General features: G+C 44.0%; 1 protein-coding gene across 1 annotated transcript in view; it reads right to left on the bottom strand.

The window, feature by feature from the left end:
- The window catches only part of GNB5 (G protein subunit beta 5), a 35,080-nt gene extending 12,972 nt beyond the window's left edge, over positions 1–22,108 (bottom strand). Inside the window, exons 1-6 of the mRNA XM_038420338.2 lie at positions 21,537–22,108; positions 15,958–16,094; positions 13,189–13,230; positions 12,181–12,257; positions 10,541–10,673; positions 4,046–4,189 (exon numbers count right to left, since the gene is read on the bottom strand). Coding sequence (XP_038276266.1) covers positions 4,046–4,189; positions 10,541–10,673; positions 12,181–12,257; positions 13,189–13,230; positions 15,958–16,094; positions 21,537–21,648 — 645 coding nt within the window. The 5' untranslated portion in view covers positions 21,649–22,108. The remainder of the gene's footprint in view (positions 1–4,045; positions 4,190–10,540; positions 10,674–12,180; positions 12,258–13,188; positions 13,231–15,957; positions 16,095–21,536) is intronic.

Raw genomic sequence — 22,108 nt, 5'->3', positions numbered from 1 at the left:
TATACAAATGCACAAAGCCTTGGAAACAAGCAGGGAGAACTGGAGGTCCTGGTGATGTCAAGGAATTATGACGTGATTGGAATAACAGAGACTTGGTGGGATAACTCACATGACTGGAGTACAGTCATGGATGGTTATAAACTGTTCAGGAAGGACAGGCAGGGCAGAAAAGGTGGGGGAGTAGCACTGTATGTAAGGGAGCAGTATGACTGCTCAGAGCTCCGGTACGAAACTGTGGAAAAACCTGAGTGTCTCTGGATTAAGTTTAGAAGTGTGTGCAACAAGAGTGATGTCATGGTGGGAGTCTGCTATAGACCACCGGACCAGGGGGATGAGGTGGATGAGGCTTTCTTCCGGCAACTCACGGAAGCTACTAGATCGCATGCCCTGATTCTCATGGGTGACTTTAATTTTCCTGATATCTGCTGGGAGAGCAATACAGCGGTGCATAGACAATCCAGGAAGTTTTTGGAAAGCGTAGGGGACAATTTCCTGGTGCAAGTGCTAGGGGAGCCAACTAGGGGGAGCGCTTTTCTTGACCTGCTGCTCACAAACCGGGTAGAATTAGTGGGGGAAGCAAAAGTGGATGGGAATCTGGGAGGCAGTGACCATGAGTTGGTTGAGTTCAGGATCCTGACGCAGGGAAGAAAGGTAAGCAGCAGGATACGGACCCTGGACTTCAGGAAAGCAGACTTTGACTCCCTCAGGGAACAGATGGCCAGGATCCCCTGGGGGACTAACATGAAAGGGAAGGGAGTCCAGGAGAGCTGGCTGTATTTCAAGGAATCCCTGTTGAGGTTACAGGGACAAACCATCCCGATGAGTCGAAAGAATAGTAAATATGGCAGGCGACCAGCTTGGCTTAATGGTGAAATCTTAGCGGATCTTAAACATAAAAAAGAAGCTTACAAGAAGTGGAAGGTTGGACATATGACCAGGGAAGAGTATAAAAATAGTGCTCGGGCATGTAGGAAAGATATCAGGAGGGCCAAATCGCACCTGGAGCTGCAGCTAGCAAGAGATGTCAAGAGTAACAAGAAGGGTTTCTTCAGGTATGTTGGCAACAAGAAGAAAGCCAAGGAAAGTGTGGGCCCCTTACTGAATGAGGGAGGCAAGCTAGTGACAGAGGATGTGGAAAAAGCTAATGTACTCAATGCTTTTTTTGCCTCTGTTTTCACTAACAAGGTCAGCTCCCAGACTGCTGTGCTGGGCATCACAAAATGGGGAAGAGATGGCCAGCCCTCTGTAGAGATAGAGGTGGTTAGGGACTATTTAGAAAAGCTGGACGTGCACAAGTCCATGGGGCCGGACGAATTGCATCCGAGAGTGCTGAGGGAATTGGCGGCTGTGATTGCAGAGCCCTTGGCCATTATCTTTGAAAACTCGTGGCGAACGGGGGAAGTCCCGGATGACTGGAAAAAGGCTAATGTAGTGCCCATCTTTAAAAAAGGGAAGAAGGAGGATCCTGGGAACTACAGGCCGGTCAGCCTCACCTCAGTCCCTGGAAAAATCATGGAGCAGGTCCTCAAAGAATCAATCCTGAAGCACTTAGAGGAGAGGAAAGTGATCAGGAACAGTCAGCATGGATTCACCAAGGGAAGGTCATGCCTGACTAATCTAATCGCCTTTTATGATGAGATTACTGGTTCTGTGGATGAAGGGAAAGCAGTGGATGTATTGTTTCTTGACTTTAGCAAAGCTTTTGACACGGTCTCCCACAGCATTCTTGTCAGCAAGTTAAGGAAGTATGGGCTGGATGAATGCACTATAAGGTGGGTAGAAAGCTGGCTAGATTGTCGGGCTCAACGGGTAGTGATCAATGGCTCCATGTCTAGTTGGCAGCCGGTGTCAAGTGGAGTGCCCCAGGGGTCGGTCCTGGGGCCCGTTTTGTTCAATATCTTCATAAATGATCTGGAGGATGGTGTGGATTGCACTCTCAGCAAATTTGCGGATGATACTAAACTGGGAGGAGTGGTAGATACGCTGGAGGGGAGGGATAGGATACAGAAGGACCTAGACAAATTGGAAGATTGGGCCAAAAGAAATCTAATGAGGTTCAATAAGGATAAGTGCAGGGTCCTGCACTTAGGATGGAAGAATCCAATGCACCGCTACAGACTAGGGACCGAATGGCTCGGCAGCAGTTCTGCGGAAAAGGACCTAGGGGTGACAGTGGACGAGAAGCTGGATATGAGTCAGCAGTGTGCCCTTGTTGCCAAGAAGGCCAATGGCATTTTGGGATGTATAAGTAGGGGCATAGCGAGCAGATCGAGGGACGTGATCGTTCCCCTCTATTCGACACTGGTGAGGCCTCATCTGGAGTACTGTGTCCAGTTTTGGGCCCCACACTACAAGAAGGATGTGGATAAATTGGAAAGAGTACAGCGAAGGGCAACAAAGATGATTAGGGGTCTAGAGCACATGACTTATGAGGAGAGGCTGAGGGAGCTGGGATTGTTTAGTCTGCAGAAGAGAAGAATGAGGGGGGATTTGATAGCTGCTTTCAACTACCTGAAAGGGGGTTTCAAAGAGGATGGCTCTAGACTGTTCTCAATGGTAGCAGATGACAGAACGAGGAGTAATGGTCTCAAGTTGCAATGGGGGAGGTTTAGATTGGATATTAGGAAAAACTTTTTCACTAAGAGGGTGGTGAAACACTGGAATGCGTTACCTAGGGAGGTGGTAGAATCTCCTTCCTTAGAGGTTTTTAAGGTCAGGCTTGACAAAGCCCTGGCTAGGATGATTTAACTGGGACTTGGTCCTGCTTTGAGCAGGGGGTTGGACTAGATGACCTTCTGGGGTCCCTTCCAACCCTGATATTCTATGATTCTATGATTCTCAAAGAATTGCGAGAGAACCTGTTTGTCCTTTCTGGGCACTGGAAGACGATCAGCACTCAAATGGAGCAAGCCTGCATCTACACTATAGACTAATCGTATTAGCAGCTGATGAATTGTGCTAGTTTGACCTGTAGCCTGTACCCCCTGAACCAGCCAACTTGTGTTGAAAGCACCATCACACTAGAGTTAAGGGTTTGTGAGTGAGAACAGGAGTTGAGTTAGGAGCAACACTCAAGTTATAATTCAAGTTAACTTTGCAGTGAAGACAACTCCATAGTTAAAGAAGTGGGTGAAGACAATCCCTAAGACATCTTTATGCCTCCCTGATATACCGCCTGACATGAGATGTCAAAACAGCCTCCACCATAACTCAGTTGTGCAGCTGGACGGAGCAGTCCCCTAGCAACCAGCCAAGGATCGGGTGAAGTACTGTGTGCTTCCGTCCCATTTCTGCCATCCCTTCTCCGATATCCCCTAGGCTGAGGAGATGGGAGAGCAGGTGATATAAATCCTTGACGGCCTATTTAAAGTAGCTGAATGTGCTGTTAGTGCTGCTGAAGGACAAAGGGCACTTAGTGAGGGGTGAAGATCTGGCCCAACATCTCTACAATACCTATGGATGATCTAACTTGTGTTGATGCTAAACCAGCCTCCCAGCTACCTCCATGCTTCTGGGGAGGGGGTTATCAAAAAGGTGGCATATGCATCATTTACTCCCCAACCCAGGTGCATTGAGCAGAGCTCTGGTACCCCTGATGATCAGGAATCCAGGTAGGGAACGAGTAGGATGAAGAAAAGGAGGCAAGTGTGAAAAGCCATGTGCAGCGTAACAGAATTCTATCTATGGAAGGTCTACACTACCTTCCGCTCTATGAACTTTTACTGCTTTAACTCTTGGTCTTTCCCTTTCCCAATGAAAGCTTTTGATCATGTGCTGGATTATTTTAATGTAGGGTGGAATTTGCTAAGTAAGTACTTTAGCTGCAGAACTACATTCAATCTGATGGGGTTTGGGTTTGACCTTGCAGGAAGAGTGTTAATTTGCTCCAGCTTGAGAAGTGTGCTTACAGTGACAGGACTACTTGCTCTGTATGGTCTCTCCACATGTATCCCACCCTCCTCTTTAAACAACGTCACAAACCTCCTATTTTCCTACGTATCCTTCATTCCTTGGTTTTATATCACAAAATAAAAATCCCACTTACCCCAGACACAAACGTATTTCCTGTTTCAGAAGGAGCCAGATCCAGGCACAAGACATCAGCCCCATGCCCATGAAAACTCTGCAGAAGCTGCCCACTCTCAACATCCCAGAGGGCACACGTTCCATCTCCGCTGGCGGTCAGGATCTACGGTGGTAATGAAAGGGCAACAGCACAACATCACGTAAAAGCCTCAGGTTCACTCAGAAACCGTTGTGCTTCACACGCACAATTAATTGGATTTTACAATAGAACCTCAGAGTTACAAACACCAAAATTACAAACTGATCAGTCAACCACACACCACAGCAGCAGAGACAAAAAAGGCAAAATGCAGTATAGTGCTGTGTTAAACGTAAACTACTAAAAAAATAAGGGGAAAGTTTAAAAAAAGATTTGACAAGGTAAATTAAGAGGACTACATTTTTTTTCCTGCATAGTAAAGTTTCAAAGCTGTATTAAATCAATGTTGAGTTGTAAACTTTTGAAAGAACAACCATAACTAGAGTTTTTGATTTCAAAAGGGCTGACTTTCAAAAATTAAGGAAATTAGTTAGGGAAGTGGATTGGACTGAAAAACTTATGGATCTAAAGGTAGAGGAGGCCTGGGATTACTTTAAATCAAAGCTGCAGAAGCTATCGGAAGCCTGTATCCCAAGGAAGGGGAAAAAATTCATAGGAAGGAGTTGTAGACCAAGCTGGATGAGCAAGCATCTTAGAGAGGTGATTAAGAAGAAGCAGAAAGCATACAGGGAGTGGAAGATGGGAGAGATCAGCAAGGAAAGCTACCTAATTGAGGTCAGAACATGTAGGGATAAAGTGAGACAGGCTAAAAGTCGAGTAGACGTTGGACCTTGCAAAGGGAATTAAAACCAATAGTAAAAGATTCTATAGCCATATAAATAAGAAGAAAACTAAGGAAGAAGAAGTGGGGCCGCTAAACACTGAGGATGGAGTGGAGGTTAAAGATAATCAAGGCATGGCCCAATATCTAAACAAATACTTTGCCTCAGTCTTTAATAAGGCTAAAGAGGATCTTAGGGATAATGGTAGCATGACAAATGGGAATGAGGATATGGAGGTAGATATTACCATATCTGAGGTAGAAGCGAAACTCAAACAGCTTAATGGGACTAAATCGGGGGGCCCAGATAATCTTCATCCAAGAATATTAAAGGAATTGCCACCTGAAATTGCAAGCCCATTAGCAAGAATTTTTAATGAATCTGTAAACTCAGGAGTAGTACCGAATGATTGGAGAATTGCTAATATAGTTCCTATTTTTAAGAAAGGAAAAAAAAAAAAAGTGATCCGGGTAACTACAGGCCAGTTAGTTTGACATCTGTAGTATGCAAGGTCCTGGAAAAAATTTTGAAGGAGAAATTAGTTAAGGACATTGAAGTCAATGGTAAATGGGACAAAATACAACATGGTTTTACAAAAGGTAGATCGTGCCAAACCAACCTAATCTCCTTTTTTGAAAAAGTAACAGATCTTTTAGATAAAGGAAATGCAGTGGATCTAGTTTACCTAGATTTCAGTAAGGCATTTGATACTGTGCCACATGGGGAATTATTAGTTAAATTGGAGAAGATGGGGATCAATATGAACATCAAAAGGTGGATAAGGAATTGGTTAAAGGGGAGACTGCAACGGGTCCTACTGAAAGGAGGACTGTCAGGTTGGAGGGAGGTTACCAGTGGAGTTCCTCAGGGACCGGTTTTGGGACCAATCTTATTTAATCTTTTTATTACTGACCTTGGCACAAAAAGTGGGAGTGTGCTAATAAAGTTTGCAGATGATACAAAGCTGGGAGGTATTGCCAATTCAGAGAAGGATCGGGATATTATACAGGAGGATCTGGATGACCTTGTAAACTGGAGTAATAGTAACAAGATGAAATTTAATAGTGAGAAGTGTAAGGTTATGCATTTAGGGATTAATAACAAGAATTTTAGTTATAAGTTGGGGACGCATCAATTAGAAGTAACGGAAGAGGAGAAGGACCTTGGAGTATTGGTTGATCATAGGATGACTATGAGCTGCCAATGTGATATGGCTGTGAAAAAAGCTAATGCAGTTTTGGGATGCATCAGGAGAGGCATTTCTAGTAGGGATAAGGAGGTTTTAGTACCATTATACAAGGCACTGGTGAGACCTCACCTAGAATACTGTGTGCAGTTCTGGTCTCCCATGTTTAAAAAGGATGAAGTCAAACTGGAGCAGGTACAGAGAAGGGCTACTAGGATGATCCGAGGAATGGAAAACTTGTCTTATGAAAGGAGACTTAAGGAGCTTGGCTCTTTTAGCCTAACTAAAAGAAGGTTGAGGGGAGATATGATTGCTCTCTATAAATATATCAGAGGGATAAATACAGGAGAGGGAGAGGAATTATTTCAGCTCAGCACCAATGTGGACACAAGAACAAATGGGTATAAACTGGCCACCAGGAAGTTTAGACTTGAAATTAGACGAAGGTTTCTAACCATCAGAGGAGTGAAGTTTTGGAATAGCCTTCCAAGGGAAGCAGTGGGGGCAAAAGATCTATCTGGTTTTAAGATTCTACTCGATAAGTTTATGGAGGAGATGGTATGATGGGATAATGGGATTTTGGTAAGTAACTGATCTTTAAATATTCAGGGTAAATAGGACTAATCCCCTGAGATGGGATATTAGATGGATGGGATCTGAGTTACTACAGAAAATTCTTTCCTGGGTATCTGGCTGGTGAATCTTGCCCATATGCTCAGGGTTTAGCTGATTGCCATATTTGGGGTCGGGAAGGAATTTTCCTCCAGGGCAGATTGGAGAGGCTCTGGAGGTTTTTCGCCTTCCTCTGTAGCATTGGGCATGGGTGACTTGAGGGAGGCTTCTCTGCTCCTTGAAGTCTTTAAACCATGATTTAAGGACTTCAATAGCTCAGACATAGGTGAGGTTTTTTGTAGGAGTGGGTGGGTGAGATTCTGTGGCCTGCGCTGTGCAGGAGGTCGGACTAGATTATCAGAATGGTCCCTTCTGACCTTAGTATCTATGAATCTATAACATTTTGTTCAGAGTTGTGAACAACCTTCACTCCCAAGGTGTTTCTAACTCTGAGATGCTACTGAACTTAATGTGCAGTAGATCAGATTCAGTAAACCAGTGTGGATCTCAGCATGGTTTTCTCAAAAGGAAGGTGGCAGAGTGCGGGGGCATGGAGAAGGGGGAACAAAATATTGTGATAGACACAGAAATATTAACTTAATTCTGTTCTCAGTTGTTTGAGGGGACACCAATTAGTGCATCATAAGCTTGTGATCTGCTGGTATTTCCATTTCTGCCAGGAAGTTCTTAGCTCCAGATTGGTATGTCTGCCCCTGTCCACGTTAATGAAACTGGAATCCAAAAAGGATTAACTGAAGAGTTGGTGGATTTTAAAGCTCCTCTTATTCTATTGCCTGAAACAGCCAGGTCTGGAGCCAACAGAATACGTGTAAATTACAGTTAATTTGAATGTGACATCTTTTGCGTGCATGACCTTAGACCAACAATTGTTTGGCTAGTCCATCGCATGTCCTAAATCATTGTGTGACTGGATTTGGACATGTAATGACTGAACATTGCCAACAGCTACTCTCATCCCGATGAAGACCCTCAATTGTACAAAACTTCCCTGTGGCCATCAGCAGCTCTTATACAATCACAAATGTTGTATGCTGAAATGTTATCTGATGGTTCAGTCCTGTACACAGAACAAGAAATCACAAGGATCACAAGTTAATTGCTAAGGTGGCTCTCCCTTAGTGAAGCAATTGCTAGAGAACCCAGCTGTGATTGGAAGCCAAAATGAATCACACTGCAAGGGAAAAAATAATCATGCAAGTATAGAATCATTTCCCAGGCTACACGTGGATTAAAAACAAACTATTTTTGGCAAAAGCTCAGATTTGGTTACCCTTCCATAGATATAGGGGCATGTAGAGGTTTGTAAAAATTGCAGGACAGTCTGTTTTGAGTCCTGCTGTCTTCATTGCATGCGGAGATGTGCTAACATTTTGTGATTGAGGGTCTGGAATAGAATCCTAAATTACCTGTAATTTTTGCATTTAGGGCGATACATTTTTGTATTATGAGGAATATTTACATTTTCAGGCTGAGACGTTTGAGATTGTCATCTGCTAGATTATCAGCATTTCCCATTTTGATACCCAAAATGAGTAGCATAGAAGGATGTGCAGGGGGGAGGGACAGACAGAAGTTTTAAGGGTGTGATCCATTTTCAACACAAAGCTCTTCATTATATTTTATAATAAGCATGGTTAGATTGGAAATATTATGAACTCAAGTTGAAACTATTCTTATACAAAAACATTGAGTGAAAGATCTACTTTGCTTATGTTTTAGTCTTCTAGACTTCCAGCAAGTTTGAAAACACTGGATCAAGTGTCTTCATCTGCCACCTTGTGGTAATATGCAGCATTTTACCAGGCTTTTGGGTAAAACACATTCATTCCTGTCCTTGGAGTAATAAAAATGTGCTAGCTAAGACGATATAGAAACCAAGGCTGAAATGCGAGGATATTTTGGGGCTCACAGAAGACTCCAAAATTTTGCTTTCTCTGGAATGGACTAGAAATGCTTCATAGTCATTAAATGGTGCGAGCATGTCTAGGTGTTTGAGGAAGAGACGGTGACTCAGGAGTTCTTGAGTTCAGTTCCCAACTCTTCTACCATCTGTCTGTCTGTCCTCTGCATGTAAAATACTTGGAGAATCCCCAAGTACTGATATTACTAATGTATGTGCAGCTGGCTTGGAGTGGGGCAACATGGTTTTCACACAGCTGCAGGAGAGCACCTGCGAAGGTGCTATGTGTCTCCCACAAACTGATGAGCAGCTTTCCTGGTTATTAACATAAGGCACTCTGCTCCTGGCAGGATGAGGCCTTTCACTCATGTTTGGGGTTATTCCATGGCTGGGAGTAAGTCCATTGTAGATATGTCCCAGGAGGAAAGGAGCTGCACAGTGCATCCAAATGACTCATGTTTAACCAAAGAGTAGTGTTGAGGAAAACTTGGCACTGTTTATGCACATTTTACACCATAGCCTAATTGTTTTAAAATTTTATCCCAGTGTCATTAGACCATAAATGGAGACTATTTCACAACAACCAGCATCCCAAAGGAGAGCTGCATGGCCAGCTTGAGCTGGATTTTCTGATTTCTCTCTTCTTTTCACTGCTGTATTTTAAACGGCCCTACAAAATATCACTCAAAACATAAACACCTATTGATCCCCAACTCAATATCTTTGAATAGCTAGACTAAGCTCTTTGGGTCAGGGCTCCTTCAGAGTTCTCTGTCTAAAGCACTTACGTACATGGTTGATGCTACACAAATAATAAATAGTAATTTATTCAGTATAATATCTATTGTATCTATATCTATCTAGAATATCTATTGTATTCTATATGAACGTAAAAGAAAAACTCAGCTGTTTTCACTCCTTGATTATGAAGAGCATACTAAAAACCTACAAAAATAAAAAGCCATGGTTCACACAGGTATAAGCAGGAAAGCAAAACACTATTTTTGTATTTCACAAACAACATTCCACCTAATTTAGATTTCATGTTTACTCTACCCTAATTGTACTGGACTCCTGCATTGTAAGGCCACAATTAAGTACACAAGAGCACCCTGGGTAGATCCTTGACTTTCCTCTGTTTCCATGGCAATAGACTTGAATCAGCATCTCAGAATCATTACTGAAACCACATAATGGCAAACAACAGCTCACTCTTGGGTAGCTCATGTCCTGAAATAGAAGCAATCCTAGCTGATATTTCCTTAGGAAGAGCTGTAAATATCTGGAGCTAAGGAAACAATCATATCTTTTCTATTCAGACTTCATAGCCTGCATAACAATGAAAATAACCCCTCTTCCCATTTATTTTGCTACAACAGTATATGATAAGCATAACATCAATTACATTCTAAAACCAGAATGGGATAGATGATTATCTTGGATTATTTCATGCCCACATAGACTTGTGATCTTGCAGGAGCTGGGGTTTATTTATTTATTAAATAGGAAGGATGGTTTTGTGATTAAGGCACCAGATTGGCACTCGGAAGACAAGCGTTTTATTCCCCACTCTGCCATAGGATACCTGTGAGATCTTTGGCAAGTTACTTGGTCTCTCTATGTTTCAGCTCACCAGATATAAAATGGATGGATGGATATATATATATAAATTTATAAATGAAATCTATAAATATACAAAATCTGAATAAGCAGATCCTTACTTACAGCCTCTGAGCAAGAGCTTTTATGGAGCTTTCAGCAGAGATGGACGCTGTCCTTCTTAGCAGGAACCACTGCCTTGCACAGAATGTGAATACCCCACTAGGCACAATGACCATCTCTGGTGCAAGGAAGAATACTTTGCATCTCCCTGCAGCAGCAGTATAAATCCAGCTCATGGCTTTGTATTATATACTGTATCTGAATGTATTTACCTGCATGTCTGAGTTAGTGAAGCTGCAGGCAGACAGGTAGTTTGTGTGCATTGCAACAGATTTCTTCTTTGCAGCCATATTTTCATTTTTATCAAATGTCAGTGGATACACAGAACACTTATTGTCCAGGCCACTAGAGTTAAGAATTTAAAACAAAAAAAAAAAAACAGAGAAAACATTAACAAGAAAAAGTGGGATGAGAAACAAACGTAAGGGTGAAATATACTAAAAATTCTGCATCATCAAATCTTTATAAATATAGATTTCCATTCTATTACACCACCTGGGATTCCCATATGCTAAGGGAATCCCCAGCTGCTTCTTTATGGAAAATGTATGGCTATTTTGTACTGCTTGAACAGCTGGAAGTGGGACTGAGGACCTAGTTCCTAGTATTTATTATATGCATTTAATTAATAAACTGCATTTTACTGAACCACAGTCCATCCAACATTTATTGACAAGTGATACAGTAGTAACCTTGCAGTTAATCTTTTGAATAAAGTCAAACTGCCATTTTTCTATTGAATTACATTTTTAGTATTACTCTCATGATGTTATCATTTATCCAACTTACTGAATTTGACACATCTTCTATGGAAAAAGAAATATAGCAACTGATGGCTTAAAGATCATACTTTCAAAATAACTTGCAAATAGGCAGGGCAAATATTAACTGTGTTGCTGAAAAAGAATTATCTGGAATAAAGTATTTAACATTTGAGGTTTCATGATCTAATGATGAGTTGACAAAAGCAGCAGTTCAATTTCTTTGTGTACTAAATTTGCACATAACTTAATACAGTCTTAAGGCCCTACATGCCCTTGATCTGCATATACTGTGAAACTCCCTTTGACACCATATTGCTTATTGGATCAGGCCCATATTGCATGTTTTGATTATTATGTGACTTTATTCCAATGGAACAGAATTCTTTAGCTGTCTGTGCTTCAAACTTGAATGTTACTTATATAGGCCAACAGCAATATGAGGTCCTAAGATATTTTCAGAAGTTTGAAGCAAGGAGAGATTTCTGCTCCATATGAACAAAGTCATGAGGTTATCAAAACATGCAAAATGCACCTGATCCAATATAGATCAAATCCAATATCCACTGAAAGACTCCCATTCATTCCAAGGGGTTTTGGATCAGGCCCTACTTTGGGTCCATTTCTCCTCTCTTGCGGTACAAATCAGAAGTAACTCCACTGAAGTCAATGGAGTTACACGCGTGTGAACCAGCGTGGGACAGAACCAGGCCCATTGGGTGCAACACTTTCCTAAATGCTTATAGCATCCAAATGATATCATTGTGAATATTTGTTAAGCTGTCAAACAATTCCAGTGATGGGTAAAGAAGGCCACATATACAGATTTTTTAAAAATAATACTCATCTGATTAAGTTAGATAGTTGCTTTTTTCTGCAAGAACTACTAAATATCAGGTCTTTTCTCTAGGATTCCAAATTGTTTTCTAAAGCATTCTTGAAGAAATGGGGGGGAGGGGAAGGGAAGAGCCAACATTTTAAAATTTTCCCCCAGCTCCATAAGTTACATTTCTTGGGACACAAAGTCACCTCTAGTTGCAAGAGTTTTTACTTACTTCTAGTCGCAAGAAGTTGCAAGAGTTTTTACTTACCCACAAGCAATGGCACATCCAGATGGGGCATATGCACATGCCATCACCCAGGTACATGGCATAGTCACTGCATGTTCCTGAAACATAATATTCTCCTTACAACTCAAGTATCAACTTCTGAGTGCATTATCATGTCACTAATTGGTTTTAAAATAACCACGCAGAGGCCGAAATCGCTCAAATGCTGTCATGACTCCTCACTGTATTTAATGAAAATAGACAACAGATGAGAGACCATGCCCATGTTTAACAGATTTTTGCTCCTAAACCTGAACAGTGCAGAATCAAGCTGTAATTCAAGATCAACTTTCATTGTGAAAGCCAGAGGATGTATGAGGATGAGAATCAAGCCACATTTGCCAAGTCATGCATTTTTCGGTACCTCTAGCCTTATTTCCCAACACAAAGCTAATCAAATTTGTGACTGGTTCTGAATTATTCCAGGACAATTGTGTAAGATGCTGGGCACCTGCATGGGCCACTTTAGAACTCTCCGCATTTTGGATGGTCATTGCAGCATTTGATCAAAGGTAAGTTACAGTGGCCTGTTTTTATAATGCCAATGACACTCTTTATTAGCTATAGCTTCTGCTAAGGCTATGCAGACCTGAGCCACACTGGGAGGGAGCAGCATCTGGGGGACATGCAGGAACATCTGGGGACATTATGGCTAAAGAAGCCAGGAGAAAACACAAGGGGTCAAACTATGCCAGGGCACATGCTTACTCATGGCACTCACTACGGATATTCCATAGGTGTAGCCTGCACTTTGCCATCTCTGCTCTGCACCAGCCAGTGCCCAGAGTAGTGACATGCTCACACTCCAGCTGGAGAGCAGAGTGCGGGAAGCTTACACTGCCAAGCACTTAGTGCTCAGGCAGTGGTGCCAAGAGCTCTGGTGCACTGAAGAAAGAAAGAGGGGGAAGGGCTTCCACTTCTATCTCTAGCACATCCACTCAGTGCAGCCATATTTGGCTTTATATATAGAAACTGCAGAAGTCCACTTACCTTGTTGGTTGTGAAGGAATCCCACACTATCACCTTCCCATCCTAAATTCAACACACAATGGAGAGAGAAATTGGGGGCTTCAAAGTGTACTTTCACTCCCGTATTTCAGAGATCCAGCCAGAGCACTGCTGTTAACTTCTGTCCCACATGCCATTTCCCCAGGCAATATGTCACCACCTTTACAACATTGCTATTAGTGACAGTGAAGTGCGCTATGAATCAGAGACTCTGCTTAATTAGGCTAGTTATTTCTGTAAATGCAAAATGACAATGAACCATCCCCTCACACTGATGGCCAAATGGAATCTAAAAGGCCTATATGGAGATTGATACCCTTTGTTCCAGTGTGCCTCTGAAAAAAATCAGTCTTAGCACTTACGACCCTCTTTAACAGACCTTTCCTTAGCCCACAGAGAGAGCGAGACCCTCCCTCTTTGGCAATGTCTACACTATGAGCTAGGTATTACCCACCTCCTTGCACTAGCTCAATGAGTGCTAGTGTGAGGATAAGTAGTAGTGTAAACGCAGTAGCACAGGCAATGGTAGCCGCGGCATGGCTTACCCATTCCCAGTACACACCTGCCTGAAACTGGTGGGTATGTACTTGACACAGCTCAGCCGGGCCTCCACTGCCCCAACCCATGCTACCATGGCTACACTGCTACTTATACTCACGCTAGCTCGATGAGCGCTAGCGTGAGTATGCGAGTCGGGGAATCAGACACTAGCTCGCAGGGCAGATATAGCCTTTAAGACAGAGGTGGGCAAACTACAGCCTGCCCAGCCCTTCAGCTCCCAGTCAGGGAGGCTCGCCCCCAGCCTCTTCCCTGCGGTCCCCCTTCCCCACAGCCTCAGCTCGCCGTTCCACCAGTGCTCTGGCCCGCCACTCCCGCTGCTCTGAGCTGCATGGTAAGGGGGCAGGGAGCAGGGTTGGATAAGGGGCAGGAGGTTCGGGGGGGCAGTCACGGGACAGGGGGTGGTTGGATAGGGAGTGGGGTCCCGGGGGGGGGCAGTTAGGGGCGGGGATGTGGATAGGGGTTGGAGCAGTCAGGGGACAGGGAGCAGGGGGGGTTGCATAGGGAGCAGGGTCCCGGGGGGGGGGAGGCAGTCAGGGGACAGGGAGCAGGGGGGTGGGATGTGGGGGGGCGGATAGGGGGCGGGGGCCAGGCTGTTTGGGGAGGCACAGCCTTCCCTACCTGGCCCTCCATACAGTTTTGCAACCCTGATGTGGCCCTCAGGCCAAAAAGTTTGCCCATCCCTGCTTTAGGGGAATGGAAAGAGCTGTCCTCACCACTTATCATGGAGATCACCATCTTCTCAAGAAACAACCACCTGGATGAATTTTTATTCTCCTTTTCTCCTGCAAATGAACTTATCCTAGCTCATAATTATCCTCTCAGTTACATCTCCTCTTCCCATCACTCTGCTTATCCTCTTTTTCCATTCTACCCTTCCTCTGCTCCCCTTTTTTCTACTACTCCTCTTACTTAACCTTTAGTTGCCCACCTAAGTAACCTACTAACAAGAATGAACATGCAATCAATAGTGTGCTACATAATCACCTGGTATGTGTGTTGATGCCAATTACCTTTGGCTGGGATAATATCCTTTAGCATTCCAGTCTGGGAAGAGTGAATTGTTTGTTTGTTTGCAACCAGCTATTGTTATTGTCCCTGGGCTAATTAATTTCTTAAAATAGAAGTTTAAAAAAAATGGAAAATGAAACAATCTACATGCCATCAAACAGAAAACAAACCTCAGTGTGTCCGCAGTGCTAATATATGAAACCCCAGACTGGTTCACAGAATCACTGGATGTGGGTTTTTTCAGGATACATATTTTAAAGTGGAATAAAGCCTCTCTCTTTTGCTTTCATACTTATACTTCACTACTTCAAAAAATAGCTTACTAAATGTTCAATCTTTGGTCTCCTGGCTGAGACCTCCAAGAATGGTGCCAGACAGCAGTAACTCTCATGGTGGTTTGTGATGCAGATATCCTATTCTATCCTATAAGTGGTAGATTGAAACCAGCAACTCATTTCGTAGAGGCCAATGAACAGCCATCAGATGTAAAAAGTTCCAGCCATTACCATTCTGAATGTGAACCAGTGACCTACAAGTGAAAGGCTTTTATCTCAATACCTCCCCCATTCCCCTGTACAACTTTGTGACATAAAACTGATCTCAAACAGACTTAATGACTGTTTATCAAAATGTCCAAATATTTGTAATAGTTCTAGCTGGCTAAGTGAGGTTGTTTATTTTTTAAGGCCACATCCATCTTCCAGACCACAGAAAGATTTCATGTTCACAGATCACACTGAGACCTTTCTAGTAGAATCAGAATGTTTTCAGATCTCTCCATCCCAATTCTTTCTCTTCATATGTTAAATCAAATGATGGGGTGAAGTGCTGCATACTGAGTGTCCAGAGAGAATAAGGTGCATCTAATCCCAAACCAGCTTGCTGTAATATTGTATATGTAATGTGCTAAAGTACTCTGAAATTCTGTATGAAAAATGGATGAGAGGTCTTTAGGGTCTCACCTCCAATAGGCATGGTGATGCTTACCTGAATTATATTCTTTATTCAGTAGTCTGGTTAGTGTTCTCTGAACAAATATTTTGTTAAAAGAATGCTTTAGGCATCATGAAAGCATTTAGACTAAAAACATAGATTTCATTTCCAATTAATGTTATCCAGTGTAGCTATCAGAATTGTGCCTGGATATCACTGACCTCGAATAGTGCCTACATATTTCCTCACCTGGGAAGAGCTCACAATTCGTCTTTTATCTTTGCACCAATCCATGCAGAGGACTTTATTACCATGGCCTTTCAGAGTTCTCCTGGTCTTCATCACAAACTGACCTAGGGCTTCCACACGTTCCGCCACCTGATGAACTGTGGAGAATTAACCATAAAGAGAATCACCAAACGTTTGCTCCATATTAAAGCCCTGGGCCTATAAACATTTAATGCCCGTAAGTCACTTTACCCACATGAGTAATTCCAGGTAGCACAATGAGTCTATTCAGGTGAGTAGTTAGTCAGGTGAGTGAATGCAAGATCAGACTCTAAATTCACTTGAAGCACATCTAACTATCGCATCTAGAGTATTCTTCACTGAAGCATAGCTATTAGAAACAGATGAGACCTTAGAGAATGCCATCAGATCAAACCATCTACCATACCAGGTGTTGTTTGTTTGGCAAGAGAGGGTTATATGTGTGTGTTTATTTTACAAAAATGCAACTACATTATTTAGGACTTTTTACGTTTGTTCAGAATTTTAAAAAGGTTTGAAAAATAATGTACAATGTCATCAGATTTTGGAGATCTCACTTTTTAGTGCAGTGTTTTGTCTCAAATTATTGTTGTGGTTCTAAAATCCTCAGAAAGTGCTTTTAATATTATAAAAAGTCTTTTTTGTTTTTGTTTTTTTTAAATAATTCCAGTCCCAGCAATGTGATGACATTTTAACGTGGCAACTCTGACCTCAAGGTGCTATAGGTACTGGACTTCAGTCTGTTAAGAGGTTTGATCTGCACTCAGAATTCCCACTGGCAGCCATGGGAAGTCTGTGTGCCAACTGCAGGCGTTATGCGCCCGTGTGAGCTGAGTGGCTGAGCAGTTCTTGTGATAGCATCATATCTTACGACATTAACCTGCATCAGTGTAACAAAGCCTTTGCTATTATCCAGACACCAGTCAAGTGAAGTGCAAGTGTTTATTTCTAAAACATATGACTCTGTGAAACAGTTTCTATTCATTGTGAAGAATCCTAAGTAAAATCCTCCAGTTCTCACCATGTTTTAAGTTATTTCTCAGCGGAGTTTCCATCTGCTGTTTCTATAAATAATCTTAGATTTCCAACAGGACATGGCCGTAAAAATGAACGTGCAAAGGCACCTCAGTGTGAAATCCACCCCACTGCAACTGGCACAGTTCAAAGCCATCTTGCACCCCTGAAGCCTCACGCTGAGGCTGTCAGGGGGGAAGGGGAGGCATCAGCTGAGAACACTAATTTGTTTCTGACCCTGTGATGTTCATTCTATGAAGGGCTCAGCAGAGGCATGCTGTCTCCTTTCACATAGGAGCAACAGGACTCTGTGTTGGCCCCATATAACCAGAGTAACAGAAGGAGACGTATCTGTCCACAGGGATGGGCAAACTTTTTGGCCTGAGGGCCACATCTGGGTCTGGAAGTTGTATGGTAGGCTATGAATGCTCACGAAATTGGGATTGGGGTGTTGGAGGGGGTGAGGGCTCCAGCTGGGGCCAGAAATGAGGAGTTCAGGGTCCAGGAGGGGGCTCCAGACTGGGGCGGGGAGGGTGGGATGCAGGGCAGATGAGGGTTCCAGCTGGAGGTGTGGGCTCTGGGGTGGGGCTGGGAATGAGGGGTTTGGGGTGCCAGAGAGTGCTCCAGGCTGGGATTGAGGGGTTCGGAGGGCGGGAGGAGGATCAGGGCTGGGATAGGGGGTTGGAGCGTGGGGGGGGGGTGGGGTTGCTTAGGGGTGCAGGCTCTGGGTGGCGCTTACCTCAAGCGGCTCCCAGAAACAGCAGCATGTCCCCACTCTGGTCCTATGCTGAATCACGGGGCAGCGTGCAGCCGAACTGCCTGGCTGTTTGCAGGCACCACCCGTGCAGCTCCTATTGGCCATGGTTTCCAGCCAATGGGAGCTGCGGGGCCGCATTTGGGGCAGGGGCAACATGTGGAGTGGAACCCCCGGTTGCCCCTATGCATAGGAGCCATAGGGGGGACATGCCGCTGCTTCCAGGAGCCACACGGAGTGGTCCCTGACCCTGTTCAGAGGCTAGAGCGCTGGAGCAGGGCAAGCCCCAGACCCCGCTCCTCCAGCGAGAGCTTAAGGGATGGATTAAAATGGCTGGCAGACTGGATGCAGCCTGTAGTTTGCCCACCCCTGCTCTAGTGGCTCTACCAGCTTTAAAACACCTCACAAGGAGGAGTATGGAGGAATGAAGCTGCTACTCCAGCCTAGGAGGTGGTGTACTGTAAAAACCTTGTGCCCGGGCCCCGGAGACCAAAAAGGGCCTGATCCAGAGACATGCTGAAATGATCCAGTGCTTCAGTGTGTGTTAGTCGCTAGTGGGTTGCCCATATCAGCCACTGTGATCAGCTAGAAGAGACAGCGCCTGATCTAAACACACTGGAATCAGTGGAAAGACTCCCATTGACTTCAGAGGACTTTTGTATCTGGACTTTCCTCTTTTAGTTCAAGTGATTTGGATCTGGAGCTCTGAGTTCAATCCCTGTGGCGATGAGTGATTGCTCTGGGTAATTGTAATCGCCATCGATGAAAGTTGGGTAGCTCAGACCCTAAATTGCAATTATATGAATGTAAACAGATCCCTGCATCACAAAACTCGCAGCTAAAATCTTTGTCCTGTGTTTAAGCAGTGATGAGAAAGCATGCGAGCTAGGAAGGGCTGTCACAGCGAAAGGATGGGCAACCGTATCCTACAAAGATGGCTCTTTGGCTCATAATCAGCGGAGCAATTTCTGCCTCTCTAAGTCCGAAATTGATTTCTAATGGATTGGCTGTTCAATAATCATCTTTCAGAACACATCAGCCTTGTTGACTGTGCCAGAAATAATGCTCTTATCTACAAACACTGCCCTATAAGAGACTAAACCTCACATAGCAAGTGAGCTAAATTGCCGCCCATTATTCCTGACAATTCGTCCATTATAGAACGATCTTCATGAGGGGCTAGAAGCAAACTAGCCTTTCCAAAACGTATCAACTAAACTCATTGAAAAACTACATTCCCCCCACACCTCTCATCAAGTGAGGCCAATCAAATGATCTACTGAGATCCTGAAACAACATAGTCAAAACACTAATGCTGGAGATTGTTATGGCAACTGGAAGACTAGGCTGAAATTCTTGTGTCCAGAATTTATCAAATAAAACAAATCTTTTTACTGCCAATAGCTTAAATGTTTCCTTTCTGTTAATGCAACATACGTTCTGCAGAACTGGCTGTTTTAGTATAAATAACTCTCTTAGAACTGAATGCATCCGATGAAGTGAGCTGTAGCTCACTAAAGCTTATGCTCAAATAAATTTGTTAGTCTCTAAGGTGCCACAAGTATTCCTTTTCTTTTTGCAAATACAGACTAACATGGCTGCTACTCTGAAACCTCTCTTAGAACACAGATCCCTACAGCCTTCATAGACATATAACAATTCTGAAATATTTATATTTGTAAAAACACTATTGCAAACTAGGGACCTGACCTTGCAACCCTTACTCAGGTGAGTAGCTCCACTGCACTGACTAGGACTATTCCCAAGAGGTAGCCTCTGTGAGTAAAGGTGAAGGATTGGGCCCATAATATTCAAAATAAGACTAGATATCTTTCTATAAGGTATGCTGTAGTTAAATAGAAGTTATGGGGCTTGACGCAGAAATTACTGGGTGAAGTTCTTTGGCCTGTTATGCAGGGGAGGTGCGGGAGGGGGAGGAAAGCGGGTATGTCAGTTTAGATGATTATAACAGTCCCTGCTGGCCTTAAAATCTATGAATCAAATAGACAAAATAATTGTTTATATTTTCAATCTGAACCTTTAAATGGTGCAATAAACCATGAGAGTTTTCCAGACTGCAAGTCAAATAAAAGGGTAGGACTTCAGATATTTGTTCACATTTTTTTCACAAGGCTACAGTTCAAAATATAATTGAACAAAGAAGAGAAAAGCTATTAAGGCAGGCAGTTTGTCTTCGGGAGAAATGGGAAAAATCGTGATTTTGTCATGGCAAAAAGTGACCGTCATAATTTTAGATTTCAAAAAAGGAAGTTATTTAATTTATTTCCCCAGTAGAAATAGCTGTTGGAAATAATTTAAAAGCACAGAGAGACCAGAAGCTTCAACACCAAAATAAAACTATAAAAATAATGGAGGAGTTTTTCCTCAGTAGTGGGCACGCTAGGGTGAAAATAATTACTTTTAAATGGGAAAAATGTTAAAAGTCACAGATTTTGTCATGGAAATCAAACCCTGGGCAAATACACCGTCTTAATAAAACAAAATTCAGGAAAACATTTATTTACAGATCTATGAAGTGAACAAAAACATGTGCAGTATATTCCGCAAACATCATGAGACCTACAGTTAGAGTATGCGCAGTTAAAGTTAAGCATATGCTTTGTTAAATAGAGATGGTTTTAAGCACGTACTTAAGTGTTTTGCTGAATTAAGGCCTCATTGCTAATACTGTAGAAATTATACTGCAAGACCGTACTGAGTTATGGTAATGTTTCTGTAAGGAGGCCATCTCCATTCAATGATTCCTATTAAAAGGACATTGACAAAACCTATGATAATCAAATTTAGGCAAGAAAATGCCTCATTTACTACAGAAAAGCAGCAGGTGTATTTTTTTTAAACAATCTGAAATTTATATATACTCACTCCTGCCATTCCCCTACAGTAACAGTGATTACATAAATCACTAGATATGGGTTTGTATCCCCTTTCAACACCGACTTCAAAAACAAAGACAGGAGGAACAAAGTTGTAATATGCCTACAAAAGTTACTGGTAAAATCAACCCTATAGTACAAGAAAAATGTAGCAATTTATACCTATAATATTTGTTAAAAAAAAAAAAGGAGGAGGAGGAATGGGAAGTAAATAATAAATAATATTACTATTATTCATAATAATAATAATAATATCGTCTTGTATTTCAGGTTAACAAGTTTAAATTATTTTGTATTAACCAGAGTAAGAGGGGAGGATGGAGTAAAATTATGCAGGACCATTTCTTTGTCCCTGCACTGCAGTCACTAGGGAGCTGGACGTTACACTGGATTAACGTAGATGACTTGCCAACAGAATTGCTGGGAAGCTTTCAAGCAGCGCTAGGGCAGGTTTGGGTTTTTGAAGGGGGCAATGGTCCCCTTTGGCGCCACGCCGCCGGGATGAAATGCCGGCTCAGTGCATCCCCCGGGATTTCACTCCGGCGGCGGCCGCCACCAACCGTGACCAACGTGAGCGTCAGCCCCAGTGATGCTCTGAATCACAGCACCCACCAGGCAGCGGCAGCGGCGCGGCAGCAGCTTCCCCTCCCGCCCGGGGACTGGCTCAGGCCCCGCGCGCTCAGCCGAGTAACGGGGTGCAAGGGACGCTCACGCCGCTTGCCCATTGTCCGCACGCGGGGCACGGGACCAGCGCAGCGCAGCGCAGCGCGTGCCGGGCCGGCTGGAACCCGGGAGCCAGCACCTGCGCCGGGCTAGGGACGCCGCTCGGCTCGGCTCGGCCCGACCGCGCCCCGGGATGCCCGCGCTGCACCCCCGCCCCTCCCCAGACTCACGCTCCACATCGTGCAGCTTGGCCCGCTCCTCCTCCAGCCGGCCCTTCAGGCTCTCCGCCTCGCTCTTCAGGGACGCCAGGGTCTCGTTCTCGTGCAGCCCCTCGGTTGCCATCTTTGCACGGCAGGAAGCAGGGAGAGAGGGAGGAGGGGTTTGAGGGCCCGGCTCCCAGCGATGCTGCCGCAGAAACCGAGCCTGGGAACTGGGCCTCCCGCCCGCTGACGTTCAAGGCCAGGCTGGCGGCTCGTGCCGCTCGGTGCAGCCAGCCCCCGCCCGCAGCGGTACCGTGCGCCGCCCTGCAGGGAGTCCGGGCTGACGCCGGGGCTGAATGCAGGTGCCTCTGCTCGGGCCTGGCTGCTCCTCTCGCCCTAGGGTGACCACATAGCAAATGTGAAAAATCCGGGGGGGAGGGCGGTGGGAATAGGCGCCTATAGACGACAAAGCCCCAAATATCAGGACTGTCCCTATAAAATCAGGACGTCGGGTCACCCTACTCGCCCCGTTAGAGCGTGAGAACAGCACTGGGGGCTCCCAGAGACTGGCACCAGGCCAGCTTTGCAGTTTCATTCCCGGG

The sequence above is a fragment of the Dermochelys coriacea genome, chromosome 10, assembly GCF_009764565.3.
Source record: "Dermochelys coriacea isolate rDerCor1 chromosome 10, rDerCor1.pri.v4, whole genome shotgun sequence".
NCBI lineage: Eukaryota > Metazoa > Chordata > Testudines > Dermochelyidae > Dermochelys > Dermochelys coriacea.
This window is presented reverse-complemented; position numbering and strand designations above follow the sequence as displayed.